The sequence below is a fragment of the Maylandia zebra genome, linkage group LG2, assembly GCF_041146795.1.
Source record: "Maylandia zebra isolate NMK-2024a linkage group LG2, Mzebra_GT3a, whole genome shotgun sequence".
Classification (NCBI taxonomy): domain Eukaryota; kingdom Metazoa; phylum Chordata; class Actinopteri; order Cichliformes; family Cichlidae; genus Maylandia; species Maylandia zebra.
The window spans coordinates 23,695,119-23,715,899 of record NC_135168.1 but is presented as its reverse complement, the minus strand read 5'-3'; the positions used below and the strand labels follow the sequence as shown (position 1 = coordinate 23,715,899).

The window sequence follows — 20,781 nt, the reverse complement described above, 5'->3', positions numbered from 1 at the left end:
AAAAAAGAGGAAGAGGACCTCTTAGCTCACTCATCCATCACACTTTCATCTCTGGATTGAAGCGTTTCTATCTCCGCCTCAGCTGATGTGAGTAATCGAGCAGATTAGCAGGAAGCTGAAAGCGAGCTGCATCAGGCCTGCCATCCTCCATGTCTCCTCTGCTAACATTACCCTTGGATACTTGTTTTAGAGACCTGCATTTACATAAAACAGGATTCAGAGAGGTGTCAGCCCCAACTAACGCCAGCATCAGTCTCTGCTGAAAGAGGCTGGAGGAGGAATTTCTTGGCTTGCGTTTCGCTTTATGATTTCCCCCCTAAGCAATTCCAGCCAAGCACCGGGGAAGGAAATATATTATACATTTGCCTCAGCCGATCCATTTTCCGGTGGATCCATCTTAAACCACCCTTCACTTCCTCTCCCTGTCTCCCTTCTGCCTCTCGCCTCGATTACGGCCATTTGAGGCTTTTTAGGACATTTCAGCATCAATATGTCAGTGCTGAGTGCATTCTGGTGTGCTGACAGGAATATCCAAGTAATGTGAACTTTTCCATTCGTATCTATGGTATTTTGTGCCTTTAATTCACCCCAACTTAGTTTGTTATAAGCAGCAGGTTGAGACTGATATCCGGCTATGACAGAGTACACTTCACACCTGGAAATACATCCAGGATCCGTCTCCTGTCTGGCCACTTGTGATTGGATTCTGCATCGCAGCATAGATTTGATTTTATCTGTGAAATAACTGCGCTCGGGCACGGGAACATATTTGTCATCCCGAGAAGGTTAGCGTGGCTGTTTGTCGAAGATGCTGCTGTGCACCACTTTTATAGTTTTGTGTGGCAGAAGGAAGCACGGCAGCTGCAGGGGAGGTTTTTGATGCTTCAAATGCATTCCTGAGTTTCTTCTTCATGTCATTCAGTTTGTGGTAACGTGGGTCCGTTACGTCAGCACACACAGCTCCAAGGCTGCTTTGGCACTTTTCATATTTATATAAAAATATATATATGTGGGCTCCAAAATATTTTTCATCATTTCATTTGTGGCCTGAGTCATCCAGTCAGAAATTAGCTCTGGACGTGATCTGGCTGTTCTGGATTATCTAAACTATTTTGGTGCTTATTTGGACTTTTCCTGCTCTCTCCCACGTTTCCTTGCCTTTGTCTTGTTTCCACTTCCTGATTTATTGTTTCATGTTTTCGTCTTCCCTCCTGATCGTTTCCACCTGTGTCTGCCTGCCCTCATTAGTCTCACCTGTTTCTCCTTTGCTCTGTGTGCAGGTATAGGCTGTGTCTCAATTCGTAGGCCACATCCTCCTGAGGCCACATTTGAAGGCCGATTACATCACAGCGATGCAACAAAGGCTGTCCCAATTCGAAGGCTGCTCCAAATGCGCCCGACAAATGCGTCCTTCATTTCCCCAAATTTGAGGATAGGTCAGGTGTATCCTTCGTGGCGCAACCTATCCCCGATTTAATAGCGCGGCCCACCCAATTCCAGTTTCCAATAATGGCGGCAGCTACTTAGTTGTAATATTACTCTTATTACTCTTTGCTATACTGTATTCATTAAACTAGTATTTATAATATCTTTATAATAATATAAATACTTTTCAAATGCATCAATGGCGGAGGAGGACGACTAAAGAGCTTGAAATATTACTCTTTCTGTGTCACAAAATAAACTTTTAACATATTTTCAGGCGAGAATGCAGCTGTGTCAACTTCAAATATCTGCTCGGTTTATCAAGACATCACATAATTGCAAGAGTGCTCTGATGTCTGTTACCCACCAGCTCGATAGCTGACCGGGTAGTCAAGGCTCACTAGAGTTGGTGAGAACACTGGAGCACATCATTTTCAGACCCCGCACGGACTTTCGCTACTCAAGTTAAGCATGATATATAAGTCACTTAGATAACTTAAAAATGTTATTGTTTGGCTTTTTTCAGTGTTTTATTTGTTCCTGAGTAAATCATTTTGGCTGTGACTAAAGTTATAGTTTTCACACAGCTGAATAAACGTCAAACAGAAAACTGATTAAACAGGAGTGTGAGATGGTAGAGAATTTACTCCAGTGTCGTGTTATATTTTAGATAGCAAAGAGCAGACGGCTGAGTTTATTAAACTCCACCAAGACAGCGGTGACGCAAATCTGAAGGCTGGACTGTCCCATTTCACAGACATCAAACCTGCGAGGTGTTATCAGGTGTGGGTGTGGCAACTGCACTTTTAAAAAACTAGTTGCTGTTTTCAATTATTTTGACTCCTCACGCTGCACTGCATGATGGATCTGCAGTGTGACTAAACAGCAGCTCCTTAACTTGAATCTGAGGAATGTAAAGTCGTGGGAGCTGCCTCTGAGTAGAACACATGGCAGTTAACAGTTGCAGTTGGTTCAGGAGGTTTTTGTCAAATAATCAATAATCGAGTCTTTGCATTTCCAGTTTGATCCTGGGCTGGAATTCATCATGTACAACCCTTTGAATGTCCGAGAAAAAAAACAGGAAGCTGCTGCTTGCTGCGCTCCTGATGAACGATACTGATGACGATTTAGAAGCTGTTGCTTGGTCTCGTTCTTTACCTGTGACTCATCACAGTACAAGTACAAGGAACCAAGCTTTATATGAAACTGAATGATCGCACGTCACAGCCTACCCTTTAGCCATTTCACCTCAACTTGAAATTCCAAGTTCTTTTCTCAGTTTCAAGTCATTTTCCCATTCAGGTGGCGGAAATGAGCTTCCCAGTTTTATTATTAAAATCTGTCACAGATGGGAGAAACTGTGAGACCTTCTTGTTCAACAATCATCTGCAGCTCTGATTAGCCACATTCTCTCCCACGACGCCCACATCAGCCATCTTAAACATGTTATTTTCAGTTGCCGTAGTTACAGGTGCAAATGTGTGTATTTGTGCCAATGAGATATCGAAACAGGAGTTGTGTGAGCATGGGTGTTCAGAACATTTAAATTGCAGTTGTTCATTCATCTTCAGCAGTGCAGAGAGTACACTCGTGAGCTACTGACACTCAGTCATTAAGTTAATTCATATTAATACCTGTGTCCTTGTGCATACTTATAAGTGAAGTTTCAGAGCAGAAAAGTAAAACTTTATGTGAATCATTAATAATTTCCAACTGCATTCTGTAAGCGAGTCATTTACCATACCAACACTTGAGACCATTTTCATTAAAAAAGAGCCACAGACGTTTTTCTACTTCAGTCTGAGACTTTAAGAGAACAGAGATTAGACTCTGGAGACACTACTAACTGTAATTCTGTTAAATGAGCTTTGTATAATGATGTTACAGATGTTACATGGGCTGGACAGATCGTGTTTGTGGTCAGCTCCCAAATTAAACACAGCTGCTAGCTGCTACCTTAATGATAGCTTCACAAGCGGCAATATCAGTAACTGCTAATAGCTAAACGGCTAACCTTAACATTTATGATAACTGTTAAATAATTTGGTCCTGTTATTTCACGAAATTCCTCATAAAGACCAGGGTGTCTGTCTGTCACTAGCAGCTGATCTGTTTAGCTGCTAGTGGGGGGAGGGTTAGGGAACAGGCTTGCTGTCTACAACCTGCCAACATGGATGAATCCTGGATTTGGGCACAGAAAATATCTCCATGAAAAACACAGGTAAAAAAACTGCAACCAAATATATCAGAGATTGTGATTCTGACCCAGGAGGAGGAGTCACAGTGTCAAAGGTAGGGAAAAACCAGTCCTTCATATGCTCGTTATGGTGACATGAGCCTGGAAGTTTACCCAGAATGCCCTTGCTGAAATTTCCTGCAGCGAATCATCAGACAGATTGCTGGTTTCTGCTCCTCTACATTACATGAAACTGCTACAGTTCTTCAGACTGACAGATCTGTCACACTGATGCTCTAATGAGGCAAATTAAAAAGTCCTAATTTGAACCCCTAGCTGGTTGTTAAGTGATGACGTATGAACCCTGCTTCCAGGTCTAAACTACTCTGCATTTATTAAGGATGATGTGTTTTAACATGATTTAATGCTTTATATCTTGTTTTATTTAATCTGAACAAGCCCCTAAAAAAAGCCGGTGATCACTGTCGGCCTTTCTCGGTTTTTATTATCACTATCATCATCTTAAAGCTCAGTTTTTAAAACCTTACAATGTAACTACAGCCCAGCCCAGCCCATGCAGCATTATATTAATGACTAACCTCGTATTGTGGATGGATTATCTCAGTTGTTCTCCTGACTGAAGTTTGGTCCGTTTACAGTATCCTGCCATGCAATTGCATTTGTCCCTAACCATCAGGAACCCTCACGTTAACTTTTATCGAGTAGAAAAAAGTTAGCAAAAAAAGTTAGCTTCACTGTGTTTATATTATGCTAACTATAGCTGTGTAGCTAGCCCCCACGTAGCACATCATTATATACCAGCTAGCCCAACTTTAGTAACGCTGCAAATGTCACTGCTGTTTAGTTTTCTGTCTTCATTTACATCTCAAGTGAAAGCAGAGCTGTACGTTTTAATTTTTTCAGAAGGCCGTACGAGGAAAGTTTATGGATGTTCCTGATGATGTTTTGTAAAACTTTGGCAGTGATGATATTGGAGTGCCCTGTGTGACCTGGAATGATGAACCACACGATCTGCTGCTCTCTTCCTGTATCTCCTCTCTTTGCATTTCAACCGTGTGTGACATAAATATCTTTCGGGGAAGTCGCGTCACCTTTTCACTCAATCTGAGGTTTGCATTTTGGTGTCAGTTAGTGTTCATGCTGGTATTAGCTTTTAATGCAGGTGAGGACAGTTTCTGAAGCTGAAGGTTGACCGTCCACAGAAATGGTAAAAATGTTTTCTGTGTTATTTTGAGCTTGAGACATCGTGGTGGTCCATGAGCTCACACATTTATTGTCATCTACATATGAGGTTCTTATCTGTGCGATTGGCTGATTTCCATTTTATTACATGTTTAATCAGGATTACATGTCCTTGTTCTGGTTTCATTCCTTTTACAGGCTGGGTTTTTTGGTAGAAACCAGTTCAGGAGGAGCTCACAGTAGATAGTACAGTGTACGGGATGGCCTCTTGGCCAAGAGGTCATCCTTTTATTCTTGAGAAAACATGGAGAGCCTCATGCAAATTCATGTCTGACTAATCCCGAGGCTTTCAGCACTACAATAAGGGCGAGAGGTCGGCACATTTCCCTGTCCGGCAGATAAATATGGATATTTAAATAAAAATTTGCATGATGTTGTAGTGTGATCAGTACAAATCTGTACTTGTACTGAGCAGCTTGATGAAAACAGGGGCTATAAGCACTTTCAATCACTACTTTGCTTGATTTTCCTGATCGGGACTCAGGAAAAATGCCGAATGCCACTCAACAGCCGGCCTGTCAATCCAGAGGTTCAGCCGCCATGTATGGCTCATCGCTCACACCGCGCTTCTTTGGGCCTCCTAATCCCCGAGCTCTCTTATCTGCCTTTGTTCTCAGAGCTGGCGAACAGCCTGTGAGATCAAGGCATTTAGAGAAACCAGCATGTCGACCCCCCCCCCCCCCCCCCCCCCCCCCCCCACCACCACCACCAAACGAGTAATCATGGCTAACGAGCTGATTATAGCCGATCAATCAGGATGTCAGTTTCCCTAATAAGGCGCTGTCATTATAAAACAGTGGGACGGAGGCTGCAGCGGGGAGGTCATGTCCCCCAGGCCTCTTCTCCAAATGCACATCTCTCTTCCCAGAAGGCCGACCAGGCTGCAGGGGAGGAAGCATCATCTCATTGCTCTCCTTCTTTTCTCGTGTTTTTAAGGTGAACGAGACGCAGGAGAGGACCGTCGTGTGCTTTAGTCGCTTGCTGCTTTGATGTGCTTGAGTGTTTGTGTTACTCTGACTGTGGATGTAACGCAGGGCAGTCACTTTTAATGCATCTGATGCGAGCCACTCCACTCCACAGTGGATAATTCACAAATAATTTTTTAACGAAGGCCTCTCTTCATCTTAATACTAATGAGAATTGTAAGGGAAGGCACTGCAGACAGTCCTGATTGAAGCGGAGGCAAAGGCAGTAATGTTTGACTTCCCTTTGATTTCTAAAGAGGCTCTCATTTTCAGTCTGGAGAGCTTGACTGTGTTAAACAAGCGAGCTGCTGCCAGGCGGGCCTATCCTTCAAGGATGAGTGGCGCTATTGATCTGATCCCCATGCAGTAGCTGTGCTCGCCCAGCAGGGGGGGATGTTTCTCTGCGTGGACGTTGGCAGCAGCGTTTGCTCTCACAGGGCTGCGGTATCTGTCTATTTGATGCCCTCTCGCTCTGTCTTTCTAATTAGACGTCCTTCTGAAGCAGGTATCCTGAGTCCAATTGCTTCTGCTCTTTCTCTGACTCGTTGTCCCCGAACTATCAGTGTCACTAACAAATCAATAAAACATCAGAGTAGAAACCACAGAAATCAGCACAACTGGGACTCCTCCAACTGCTGCTGCTGTGGCTACCTGCGCCGCAAACACAGCTCCGTCCGATGCTGAAATACGAGCCGGGGCGGGGAGCAGAGCGACAGCAGGCTGCGGCTTTCACTTGGATTTGCATACCTGCTGATTTCAGCCAAAGATTTCCAGTCCCCAAGAAATCAAGGCACAAGCTGGCTGTCCTTTCACTCTCACTTTTGTATATGTGCACTTGATGCTTCAAAGCACTTTTACAGCATGCATCTCAATAGTTGCATAAGAGCCACAAAGTCCTCGAGGACATTGTTCACTCCGACTGCAGCGGCTTCCAACTGTACTCAGCTGCAGCTCATAGCGCTTCATCTCTGCTGCAGCCAGAATGGCAGGAAACAAACCGCTCTGGGGAATAATTACTCTAATCCATTACAATGTACCGTCCTACGACAATTACCACACTTAGAGGAAGGCATGTGCTCACCATTGTAATTACCTTAAAACACAGCTAATGTATATTAGGGCTAAAGTCAGCACAGATGGTTATTCTCTTTCAGGAAGGAATCACTCCACTAGATGACAGGAACCCCTCAAGAAGTGTATTTAACTCGTACCACAGATCCTCACGTGTCCCAATACGAAGGTTTATATGTGCGAGCAACATCTGAATCCTGCTTCTTCTCGCTCTGGACCGGCCCGAGTGTCACGGCACTGACTGAGCACACGTACGAGTGCACTGGTGTCACATATGTGCCTCTGTGTATGTGCCAGCTGGCCCTCCGCTGATTGTGAAGTTGTTACTGTGACCTTATAAGCTGCTGCTGTCAGTGCTTGGAAGTGATGCACTAATTTTCATGCTAATGCAGCAAGATGCTCTGAACATCTGTACGAATAAGCTCAGAGAAAACTAGTTCTAGACTAGCGAGGGCACCTGTTTGGCAGTCACACCCCAAAGTTTAATCAAACTAAGAAGCCAAAACCTCTAATGACCAGAAGGGGCAGCAGTGAGTCAGCCCTCATAGACTCCCGTGTTAAAACCTTCCAGCAGAAATAAACGTGTTTACAGCCTGATACACAAACTGGTTTGGTCCCTGTAGATAATTCCAACCAGTTTGTGGTACCTGTAGAGGAAACACGGGTGAAACCGATGCTTGTAATGTCTTTAGAAGGATTTTTAAACCAATCATTTTACATTTTATTTTGCTTAGTGATCTTGCCTTTAACTCTTGTTTTCGTTAGTGAAATTCTAGTTTTTCATTTGTATATTAATTAGCACTAACAGAGTGTTTTCCAGCAGCTCTGGATTATCATGGAAATTAATCTCTGTCCAAAATAAAAGTATATTATACCTCTGTTATATTAACAGAGGTATAATAACACAACTCAACAACAGCAATACTAAGAGCCTCTGTTTGGCGTAAGGAAGTTGTTTATCTTACCAGAGTTTTGTGTTCTCCTGTAACTGGTTGGCAAACGCCTTCCCTGGAACATGTCACACTTTCAGAATTTTAAGTGGAATAACACCTAGTGGGAGGCAACCTGTCTCCAAGCAATCTCAGTCCGACACAGAGAGACGAGGTCCCAGCTGATTAGTGGAACTCGTATTCTAGTTTTTTTAGGTCAGTTGGATGGCCGTTCTGCAGTAAGGACTCTCTTGTCACTATTGTGGAGGAACTTCTGTTTCTCTCTGTGAGGTTCTGAATGTAGTTCGTTTCTATGTAACAGAAATTCAACAGATTTGTGATTTTTGTTAATTTATCACAGTTAATCGCTGATTTATGACAGATAAACTGATAGCAGGCTGACTCTAGCTTATTTAAGTCTCCATATTGGATCGCCAAAGTTACAGACCTGGTTGCTATCCTCAAAGTGACCAGGTAAGTTCATCACACATAGTCACAATCATTTAGGCTGTGCTGCAGACTCCAACCATTGTTTTCCCTAAAGCCTTAGCATAACAGGCTTATCTGTCTAATGCAGGTAGGAAGCATTAGCTAATTACTTAACACTTCACCCTTTAATCCAGCCATAGTCACTTCCTGACAAGTAGACAGCCTGAGGTGTATATGATCATCAGTGATGACCTGAAGCTATCGTACATTTCATTTCATTCATTCAGTTTTATTTATTTCCACATCACAGTTGCCTCAAGGTGCTTCATACTGTAAGGTAAAGACTACAGTAATACAAAAGACCCTATCATCGAATCACATCACAATATCTGGGACAGCAAATGCAGTAAATATATGAGGACAGGACTTAACTGTGCTAATGACTGGGCTTCTAAAACACCAGGTTATAATCATGGTTAGATTGCGGTTATTTTTACATCTCAGCTGGAATTTAGATTTGATCGAGCAGTCCTGTGTTAGTGAGGTTTAGGCGTGCTGGAGCGCAGCGGTGACAGTTTCCTCTGCAGCGAGCTTAAACCTGACTGATAGCCCTCTCGCAGCCGTAATGGAGGGCTGTGGATCACATTAGAGTCACATTAGAAGCACTGGCCAGAGAGGTTAATTAAGAACGAGTGACGCCCAAGGACTGAACGCCTCTCACTCGCTGTGTGCCGACGGGGCTTCGTTGTCATCAGATTTCCTTCACAGCGGTCGGGATTAATGGTGATGATCTTATTGAGGGTGCTCATACATTTATTAAGGGATCATTTTATTCCATTTTTATTGTGCCTGAAATAAAGTAAAAAGACCCAAGGAGCTGAATTTTAAGTTGTTTTATACTTTTGAAGAATTCCTCCATTTCCACCAAATTATGCAGACCTCTCAGCAAAATCCTGCTTTAAATGCAAATACCTCGAATTGATCTCTGTTTTCTTTGCGTCCTTACACGTCCTTGTAGCCTCTTGTTGTTAAGGTGTTGTGATGAGATGAGTTGTGCACAAGTGGTGGAGAGTAAGTAGATTTACATAAGTGCACTCCTGAAATATTTGACTTAGGTAAGCACCTTTTATTTCAGGCAGGGTTCTTATGTCGGGTTCAGGCCGTCGAGTTCACGCTGCTAGGTTCAGGCGGTTTGGTTACGGCTGTGGGGTTCAGGTTGCCGGATTCAGGCTGTCTGTCAGGGTTCAGACCATAAAATTCAAGCTGCCCAGTTCAGGTCGCTGGGTTCAGGCTGTCTGTCGGATTCAGGATGCCAGGTTAAGGCCACTGGTTAAGGTTAAGCTGGTTAAGCTGTCAGGTTAAGGTCTCCAGGTTTGGGAAATCGGGTTCAGGCCATTGGGTTATGGCTGTGGGATTCAGGCCACCGAGTTCAGGCCGCTGAGTTCAGGCTGTTTGGCTGGCTCGGTCCGACTCCACTCAACAAGAGGCCAATAAGACGAGATCAAGATCTGGGAGGAGCTGACCTTCATCCTTCCAGGATGGAGTTTAAAACAATATAGATGGTGGACATCCAGAAAATATCGACCAGTGGTATCCCAGGTTACTGTACTCGCAAAATGAGTTGACTGACCCCGGAGTTGTTTTCTGTAAAGCTCGCCAACATTACTTTGGTAGCAGTTCGGATGTATTTAATAAGCCGTTTGTCACTAAAGCTTTGAGCTCTGAATAAAGCACTGACTGATTTATTCAGATATTCATTGTCCCTGCATACTTTTCATATACTGTAATATGTCTACAATTAATCAGGTACCTTTCTGTGTATGAAAATTCTTTCAGAAAGTTTTGTTTGAAAAATATATAAGATTTGGATTAAAGGTGAGCACAGAGAAACATTTTAACTCTGGACGTATATCTCCAAAAATGAAACTTTTAAACTTTTTAAATCTGACTTCCAGCAGAAAGTCTTTGTGATGTGTTTAAACAAATATGACATGTTTGCAAACTGAATTAAAACAGGCTGATTTACTGTAGTTTATAATATTAGTGACACCAAAATAGTTAAAAATAACAGCCTAGTTCTGTTTTTAATATAGAAATTGTTGTAATTTTGATATTTTTCAGTATCCTATTCCCACATGAATCTTCCTTTATTTAAACCTTTGGCTGTGGTGTGAAAATGCAGAAGAGACTGTTGCATGGATAACTTTATAGTCGCCCACTTTCTAAGCAGGCTGATACATGCTAACATATTTTTTCCCTCCACTTTATGATTCTTACATTTTCTTGGTGATGAATGTAATAAACACTTTTTTATATAAGAAAATACAAAACTCTGCGCTCGCTGCGGAGACATCAACTGTTAAATGACATTAGAGGATTTTTGGTGACTGAAGGGTCACCTCAGACAACCTCAACAAAAACCCGACTACACAACATGACACAAAAACTGAAAAACAAATGATGTTATATAAGAACACCAGAACATGAATTCACCTATTTTGTAATACAAGCTTAAAATAAATATTAAGGATTCCGAATGGCCAGATGTAAAGGCAGGAAGACCGACAGACGGGCTGCCGTGTACAAGGCTCAAATTGCATAACGTGGCCTACATTCACCCCGCTTCCATTGCAGGGCCACACAGAGAGTGTGAGATAAAACAAACGTATGCAAAAGGTTTGGTGTTGCAGATGTGGGTCAGTCCTGAGCCTGCGGTCCTCTTTCACTCTCTCTCTGTGGACTCGAGGGCCGAGAGAGGGGTGAGTGTCTGATTCCCTGGAAAGTGCAGCGGCAGCCGGACTGCTAATCTACCTCTTCACCTCCCATCGCTGCTCAGGGGGATTGGCGATTACCACAATGGGATTTAAGATTTATATATTTTATTTTGGATTATTTTTCTATATTCCCACAGACCGGCCTCCCATCCCTCTCTCTCTCCCTCACGGTGCCTTTGTGGACTGAGATTTCTGTGGAGGGAGGATTCAATCACACTCCGTTAGTGGGGTTCATTTGGGAATACCGCTGTTTGCTTGTGGGTCAGACATTTTTATATATGCTGAAGTTTCCTCCTGAGTTTGGAAAGCCACACTAAAATCCCTCCCCCCCTCCCCCTCGATCCTCCTCCGTGAAGGTCGAATGATATGAACTTTTGCTCCTGAGATTATGGGTTAAACATTTGTTTGCTTTTTTGTAGAAAGCGTGACATCACGGGATGACATCATACTTTCAGGTGCGCTCAAAGAAAGGTCTTACACTGATTTTACATTCTGATTTTGGGCCGACTTCTGACTACAGCCTGAGATCCTGGAGCAGAGGTGGGTCAGTCAGAGTCCTCAGAGCTCTGTTTCCATATGTTTGTTAAACATTATGGTAATTTCCTGCTTCATGTTCTTATTCTTGGAATCTGATAGAGGCAGTGAGCCCAAACCTCCACCACGGCAGCTCACTGTCTATTTTAAGAAATCTGCAGGAAAAACGAGTGCTGGTCTCGATGATGGTTTTTAATGGATTTACATGACCCCTGCAGACTTTCATCAGAATGATAAACTTTAGGGATGTAGACTCAAACAGAAGCTTTATCATTGGAAACCTGTAGAACAGTCGGTACATGATTAAAAAAAACAAGGAAATACACAACAGGCCCGGTTCAGGTCAGGTATCTTTTCAGGGTCCTGTCCTCATCCCCTCACCCCCAACCCTTCACAGCAGATGGGCGCCCCTCCCTGAACCCCAAAGTGATTCCTCATAGGGGGTCATATTATTGTTGGGTTTTTCTCTGTATGTATTGTTATAGGATCTACCTTACAATATAAATCGCCTTGACGCAACTGTTGTTGTAATTTGGCGCTATATAAATAAAACTGAATTGAATTGAATCCCCTCACCACCAACCCTTCGCAGCAGATGGCCACCCCTCCATGAGCCTGGTTCTGCTGGAGGTTTCTTCCTGTTAAAAGGGAGATTTTCTTTCCCTCTTTTGCCGAGCACTTGCTCATAGGTGTTCGTCTGATTGTTGGGTTTTCGCTGTATTACTGTAGGACCTTTATTCTACAGCACAAGGCGACTGAGGGGACTATTGTTGTTATTTGGTGGTATTTAAATAAAACTGAACCGACCCACAAAAACATGCATTAAGGCTCTTTAGTATTAATAATAATGATCACTAATAACATTAACTTTTTTTAATGCAAACGTCTTAAACCCGCCTTTTTCTGCATGTCCAGCCTAAATCGTGATTACCTTCATTCTGAAACTGACAGTCTAATCTTGCTCTTATGTCTACAACGCAACGGCCTCACTGGGCAGGACCTCCGTCACCCCGCGAGGACACAAGGTCCTCATAAATACATGACCACACGCTCACACGCTAAAGCATGTCAGACTCAATCAGGCAGCTCCAGGAGTAGCGAGCACAAACACATGCCCTACAACAGCAAAACGCACGACAGCCCCCACGGATGCATTCATGCATGCTCACCAGCTATAACGATACAATCTCTCTCTCACACACACAATGGGTGCTGTATGGATTGTTTACTGCAGGCACGATGTTGCATTTCTTGTGGGCGTTTGCATTTCCCTGCCCTTCACCCACACAAACCACTAGTTTCACTGTCAAGCAGCACTTCAGCTCCCCGCAGGGCTGACAGCTTTACTCTTTATTCAATACAGCAGCCGGGCGCTGATAAATCCAACTGGACATATAGCATTGATTGATTAAATGCTGCAAAGATAAAAGCTAACCTAAGAAAGTAGCAGAGAGAAGGCAAAGAAGAAAAAAAGGCTCTGATACGTCTGAACTGTCCTCCGGGGGAAATTTGACTTTGTGCGTTGTCATTTTAACCAAATATCCAAAAACAGTGTTGAGGAATTAAATAAAGCGACACATTTTCAGGTCTCCACTCTATCTTCGTTTCATCAGAAGAGATGTTTTTAGGCAGTTTGACAGTTAATGAAAAATGGAGACTGTTTTGGGAGTTATTTGTTTTTGACTTCACAGTGATGTCAGAACAAAGAAAGACGAAGGCTGCTGATGTGATTATCCACCTCTTAGTGATAAAAACATCTAATCAGTGTTGTATGTTTTTCACAGGCTCTCCCAAATTGTAGCCAGCTCCTGGGGCAGATTTTATACGTGTCACTTCCTACAAGAGCTCAACATTTTATTTTTTAACAACACCAGGAAGCTGCGAATGGATGGATTAATACTCAGACGTAAAAATAAACACTAGTTTGTTTATTCTACGTGGCTTACTGTTTTAATAAATAAAAAAAATGTCTGTAATGTTTGTTAGCATACTTGTTAAAGGTTTGACTTTCTTCAGATTAACTAATGGGACATCTGTATATGAACATCTGTAAGCAGAGGATGTGGTTTTCTGATTGATTACTGACCACACGTGTTTAATCTGAGCAGAAATCAATGAAACACGCTGGGATGATTTTTCCAAGGCTACCTGGATGAAAAGCACGTGATGTCACAGACACACAAAAACCCTGCAGCACACTCGGCACTGTTTGTTCTGACTGCTGCATTTCCACAAACAAAAGTTTGAGAGCTCAGCAGAGTTTCTTTTTTAATGTGTGCTTTCTTCTCTTTTACAGCGTGGATCCATTATGAGCCTCGTCTGTGTTTGCTCCGCGGCTCAGCCTTTAATCATTCTCGGCTCTCTGCCCATCAAACATTGATGCTTTGTGTTTCTGCCCGGTGATGACGAGCGTTGCCTGCGAAAAAGCTAATATCAAACACGCCGTGAATTTTTCAGAAGGCCTGAGGATGGAGGAGAGCTGGGATTTTGATGTTCTCACACACACACACACACACACACACACACACACACACACACACACACACACACACACACACACACACACACACACACACACACACACACACTGTTTTCTTGCGTTGAAAGTGAGTTTCCATTTTTATCTGTAAAAACTGCACATTTGTAGATCTAAAATATTAGTTTCTCTCGTGCTTTGGTTCGTGCTGGGACTGGTGAAATAACTGACCATCAATAAAACAACTTTGGTTTCATATTTCCTCTCCAAAGATCCCTTTCTGTTAATCCAAATCAGGTCAAGAGCAAAAAGCAGAAGCCCAAAATGATTCGTATTAATTTTATGATTATTCAGAGACACCTCTGTGATATGAACAAATTCTAAGTCTTGAATATAACTCATCAGAGTTCTGCATGAAGGACAGACTCGGTGCGGAGATGTAAAAATGCATGAATTTAAAGGTGAGGCCGTGCCATGGACGCTCAAGGCGGCTCACCTTCATGTGTCGTCGCCTCCGTCTGAAGCGCAGCAGCTCCTTGTGCTGGCGGGCGATGAAGTTGACGGCGGCGTACTCGAGCAGGGCCGAGAACACAAACAGCAGACAGACGGCCATCCAGATATCAATGGCTTTTACGTACGACACCTGTTAGTGGAGATGGGAAAGAAGAGGCCGTCAGAGGGTCTCTGTGCGTCGTGTCTGACTTGCTGATAAAAAAAAGAAACCCTAATAAAATCTAACGAGCATCTAAAGATCATTTCACCCTGTTTGGTTTGAGGCTGGAGGCAGTCGATTAGAGAAAGTTTGTAAAGTCGGCTTCATTTTCAGTTCATGACTTTAAACTCCAAATGTTTTCTCAAATGACCAATTTACACCAAATGATGCTCCTGCGACATGAAAATAAGCGTTCATAAAGGAACATTTATTGCTGTAACTGATGCAGATAAGTGTGATTTATGCACTCATTGTACTGACAATGAGTGCATAAATCAGATGATATATGTGGAAACAAATACATTATTTTTTATTTTCAGCTCTGTGGTTTTAGATCTCAGGAGACGCTCCCTTCGTTTGAAATTTGGTATTTTCTGCTAATTTTTCCACTTTATTTTATAATGTTTCATTTACCCTCCAAAAAGACTTTAATGCATAAAGTCTGAAAAGGAAAAAGTGAACCCGTGTGTCCTCTGCTTGTATCAAAGTCAGAAACTGAGCCTACTGCTAACCTGATCTCAGTAAACACTCGCCATACTTTATCATACTTTCAGCTCAGCTACTTTCAGTAAATTTGATAAGTTAAAATCATTATTAGGACAGAAAGATAAACCAGGGTATGATCACTGGACTGTGACCACAGCTGGCTGCACCCCTCAACTCGAGGTTTCACAACAGATGTTCACTGACTGATGGGTGACAGTGTGTATTTAACCTCCTAGGACCTGGCGTCCACATATGTGGACATTACATTTTGGGTTGTCTAGACCAAAATACTAAACCTTGCCCTACAGCGGCCTAATATCCACTTACGAGGACAATATACTGCCACTGTTCTATCGAAATTTTAAACAAATATTATCATATGTGGATCTCATTTCTTTTAGAAACAAAAATCAGGTAAAAAAAAAAAAGGTAATTCTTTGCTTTTACATTCATCGGGTCCCAATATGCCCAAAGATCAAAGAGTAATTAAAAAGGCATGCCACGGAAGACTTCGGGTCTTAGGAGGTTAAATCAAAGACTGCAACAATTTGTGGGGCCGTTACTATTCAGAGTTATCTTCCCCAGCATGTCTTTTATCATGTCTTCCTTCTCTCACCCCAACCGGTCGCAGCAGATGGCCCCGCGTCTCCCTGAGCCTTGTTCTGTCGGAGGTTTCTTCCTGTTAAAAGGGAGTTTTTCCTTCCCACTGTCGCCAAAGTGCTTGCTCACAGGGGGTCATATGATTGTTGGGGTTTTCTCTGTATGTATTATTGTAGGGTCTACCTTACAGGATAAAGCGCCTTGAGGTGACTGTTGTTGTCGCTTATATTTGGCGTTGTATAAATAAAACTGAACTGAATTATGGCAGTCAAGTTATGGTTGGTGTATGTTTTTATCTGGCAGCAGGGCACTGGGACTTTAGTAAGTGTTACCGATCAGTGTAAGCTATTGTTGAAGCAATACGCCGTTCTTATAGAGCTTCCCCTGGTCACTCAAACAAACGACCTAAAAATCCAAATAAGCTGTTTCCCCAATGAAATGTGCAGATTTTGGCGAAGTGCTTTTTAACAGAGGAAAAGGATTTTATAAACATACTGGTTTCCTTCAGAAAGCATAAATGTTTCCAGTTTGCACACAATAGCAGAATGATTTCAGAAAAAACAACAGTGAATAGGGTGAATATTATTGCTCCTGAAAAACTGACCTTTTCATTGAGCCCGAGAGGTTCTCCCAAGAAGAACAGGCTGGGATTACTGAGGAGAGGAGTGAAGACTGCAGTAGATGACTGCAGGCTGTTGTCCAGCTAAATGGACTGTTAGCTTCAGGGGTAATCATTACCCTGGCAGTTTTTGTTTTTTGCGGAATAATTTGATTTCTGTGTGCAAAAGTAAAATAATCTAAGCATCCAAATACATTAAAATACTTTAATTTCATAGTGGTCTGATAATCTGTACTCATTTATACATTTGTCTGCAATATCTGAGTGCACAGGAATGAGTGATGCTCTGTATCTTTATCGCAATAAAGGCATACGTGTAAAGGTATTTCCACTGTCTTGAGCTTAGACTACGAGGTTAAGGTGCTTTCACTACATTATTAAATTTACCTGACTGCATGCACAGCCAGGTGCACGTAAAACACAACACTGGGCCCAACTAGCTCACAGAACCAGTGAAATTACAGCAAGACGGCCAGGGCGAGGACTGTCCAGATAACACGGGCTAAATGAAGTCTGGTTGGATCATTGTATGATTGCTATCTGCCCGCCAAGTACCTTTATTCGAGTGCATTCGCCTGTCATTACAACTCTTCATCTCCAAACGCAATTACAGCGTGCAGCCTGAGAGGGAGAACCTGGTCTGTCTCGCAGAGAGGAAGCCCACAATCAGCCGTTTAAAATCCAATTAAACTATGACTTTGGATCACTTTACACAAACACAGAGTGCTTATCATCGCCGTTCGACCTCGCTGTGATTCGTGCTCGTTTGTGCCGTTCATGAAAACGTTTATCTTCGAACGCCTGAGCGACTCCCTCCCCGAGCTGCCGAGAGGCCTCAACGCTCAGTGGTGATGGTCATCCAGCCAGAGAGACGGGGATGACTCTCCCACAAAAATGATTTCACAGACACTGAAAGAAGCTTTTCCTCCTTTGTGTGAAGCAGTAGAAACAATCTTCAAATCCTGCCCAGCACACACGTTACCTTTTCATACATACTCATAAAATCAGCATGGACGATTTTAGAGGTCAGCTTTGGTTCCTGTGCTGCTTTATTTTGGACTGTATGGTTATGTTCATAAACTTGGGCAGATCCAGAAGTAAAAGAAGCTTTTGAATGACCCTTCTCTAAAATAGTGCCTTCTCTGGTGCTGATTCTGGGAAGGCAGAGCATTAAGCGAGGTAAATGAAGCAGATGGAGAGAGAGTCTGCACCACACTGTTGGACAACACTTTATTTCCTGATGCTGTTTTTGTTTTACTGCCAACATGAAGCGTTATGAGTGACCACAGTTTTCCTTATGCTGCTGGTACAGATTTCTTAAATTAGCTCTCGCAGACTCTGCTTAGCTATGAAATCTGGCAGGACTGAAGCACACTAAACTCACGCTCTACATCCTGAGAGTGACTCGTGTGTTTTTACTGTGTCCACAGGCGACTGTTAGCTCGGTGCTGCAGTATGATCTGTGTGAGGCTGAAAGCTCCTGACAGACAAACTGAGCAGTAGTGACCTGCTGAGCAGCTTAGGCGGCGTTACTGTACTCATGCTTCACAGGGCAAGGATCAAAAAAGAAGAAGAAGAAGAAGTAGTGGCGGGCCGTGAGCTGAAAGTGCTGACAGACTGAGCAAGTGTCTGGAATACTGAGGGGGGATTTTCCCTTATTTTCTGCCATAATCATATTGCATTGAATGTTTCCACAGGTTGAAATAACGAGGTAAAAATGTGTGTAAGAATAATCCACAGGAGCCTAAAACTCAGGCATCAGACATGGTTGTTTTGGCCCAGATAGCACCCTCCATTGCTGTGACATCAGCGTGAGAGAGGAACGTGGTCAGCACAGCACAGTGACGTACTGCTGACGTAGCCCGTGTGGGTGGAGGCGACGCCTAGCTTCTACCCGTCTTTGTGTGACCCACTCACAGAGGGATTCAAGGCATGGGGTAGCTTGGAAATCGTTTGGGGCACGTGAGTAGAGTAGCTGGATAGTCTAGTGTGAACACTTGGGAACAACAGATTGGAGCTTCAATCCTTTCACGCATCTACAAAATGTCCCCAGGCTAACGTCATCCTGATAAAAGCGACAGATAACTGAAGCATACCGGTTCATATGTGGCCCGATCAGCAAGCTCCATATCAAGTCTTCAGGATGAGAGGACAAACTGAGAAGTGGGCTAGTGGAATACAACGTGCATGGAACGGGAAAATGTGGGAATGATGGATGGAAAGATCATCTTTCAGTACTGAACAGATGATGTTTTTTTCTGTGCTAATCTGTAATGTAAGATAATCTGACCATCCTTCTTTTTTAATTTCACCAAAGTTGACATTAAACTTGGATTAATAACAGATCTCCCCGTAGTCATCCTTCACCTGTTCAGATTTCCAGCACAGTTCTGCTGACTCAGCAGCACTCTGAGAACTCTGAGAGGGGCTTCCTCAGCATCGAGTCACGACTGGACTGAAGGTTTCTGACGGGGCATCAGCTGTTCATGCATGCAGCATCACGCAACTGAGCTCCCTGTCAGAAGATCAATGCATCGATCCTTTCTTCACTGAGAGACAGAAAAGAAATATCATCATAAATACTAAAGAAGGATGTAGTTTCCACACAGCCAGTTATCATCCCTGATGTGTCAGAGAAGGGGCTCAAAGTTTTCATAACCTGGTACTGAGGTCTTGGTCCTGGCTCCCCACAGAGGGATGCTTGTTCAGAAATTTAAACGCACGTGTCACAACACGCTGGGTTATTATGTATTCAAGCTGTTCCTAAACCTGATCAGACATTTTTCAGGGGCTTAAAACTAACTGAGCAGAGAAGGCAAAGGAAATAAAAGTGAAGACGTGGAGACAGAGGCGTGCAGTCGGTTTTGCTGAGAAGCTTACGCCAACCCCACCTCTCCTGGTTCCTTGTCTTTCGGTTGGGGCCGTAACGCTCATAGCCGCTGTTTGTATCCTGGCAGCAGCAGAACCGAAGGAAACGTCTGCATATTTCTGCGACGTCTGTACTTTCTCACAAAAAGGATCTGCAGCCCTGAGATGAGAGCGCCCTGATCTGAATCAGTGAAGTCAGCCCCTCTCTGAAAGTCCACTGCTACAGGTGAACTGCAGCCGCCCCAGGTCTGTGGCTGGGGCTTAGAGGGTACAACAACATGTGTCCCAATAATGGTACGATAAGTAGACGTGGAGAGAGTCATACTGTGTGTGTACTGTGCTGTATATGGACAGCATGATCAGCTGAGCAGAGATCTCGCCTCGTGTCCACTTCCATCTGCTCTGATCTGACAAGCTGCAGCAGAAACATCTGAAGAGAGCCATATGTGTGTGTGTGTGTGTGTCTGCTATCAATCGCACACAGAACACTGTGAGAACACTCACAGAACACTGTGTGTCTGTGTGTGTGTGTGAGAGAGGGAGCAGCATGCCCACCTAAGCTCAGCTGTGCTGTGTGATCATTATTGTGACAGCTGAACTGCAGAGGAATCATGGTTCACTTGTTCAATTTTTAGAGCGCATGAAGCACCTAATGTCAACAGAGTGTGTATATGTGTGTGTGTGTGTGTGTGTGTGTTTGTGTTGGGGATTACAGCTTTCCTGGACGTAATTATACAATCCTACTAGCTCACGCAGACCCTGACCATTTTTTCACTTTAATCTGAAAATCCCTGACAGTAAAAGATTCCTCTCGCTTTCTAAAACATATTGTCTCCATTTTTGTCTCCTTGAACCTTCTTTGTTAAAGGTCTTTTTTTAAATTCTTCCTTCTTTCATCCCTCCATCTGTCTGCCTCTCGACTTCCCTCCACTCTGTCTCTAATTTGTCAGGGAAAAGGAAATTTTTCTTTCCCTCCCATTGATTTATCTTTTCCCTTCATTCCAACTTTTCTTCAATTAATTCCTCTCTGTCTACATCGTCTTTGTCACTGCCTCTGTCATTTATGTCCCTTAATTATCAGAAAAAGCTGTAGGCCTTCCTTCCAACAGGGATGAAAAGACATCTGTCATTAAACGGCACGTCATGCATACAAATTCTTCCTGCCATTGCTTCATATTTTACTTTGTTTTGGTGTTTTTGGGGGTGTGACGGATGAAAAACAATATCTGTAAAGGTAAAAGTCAACAGATGTGAAAATAAGTATCAGCTCAAACCTGAAAGTTCATCACAGGAATAAGATGATTTTGTTTCTGTCTTTATACAGAGTTAAGTACTGAAGAAGAAGCAGTAGAATATTAGCTTATTATAAACACTGGACTGGAACATAAAAGGCATAAAATAGCTAATTCTGTGATTATCCTGCGGCTTTCTTGTATGTCATCATTACAAGCTAT

General features: G+C 43.1%; 1 protein-coding gene across 4 annotated transcripts in view; it reads right to left on the bottom strand.

Moving 5' to 3' along the window:
* glra1 (glycine receptor, alpha 1) overlaps positions 1-20,781 on the bottom strand; it is a 119,651-nt gene that overhangs the window by 9,801 nt on the left and 89,069 nt on the right. For all 4 annotated transcript variants that reach the window (XM_004552061.4, XM_004552062.4, XM_004552063.4 and 1 more), the window contains one exon: positions 14,539-14,685. In XM_004552061.4, the coding sequence (XP_004552118.1) occupies positions 14,539-14,685 (147 nt within the window). The remainder of the gene's footprint in view (positions 1-14,538; positions 14,686-20,781) is intronic.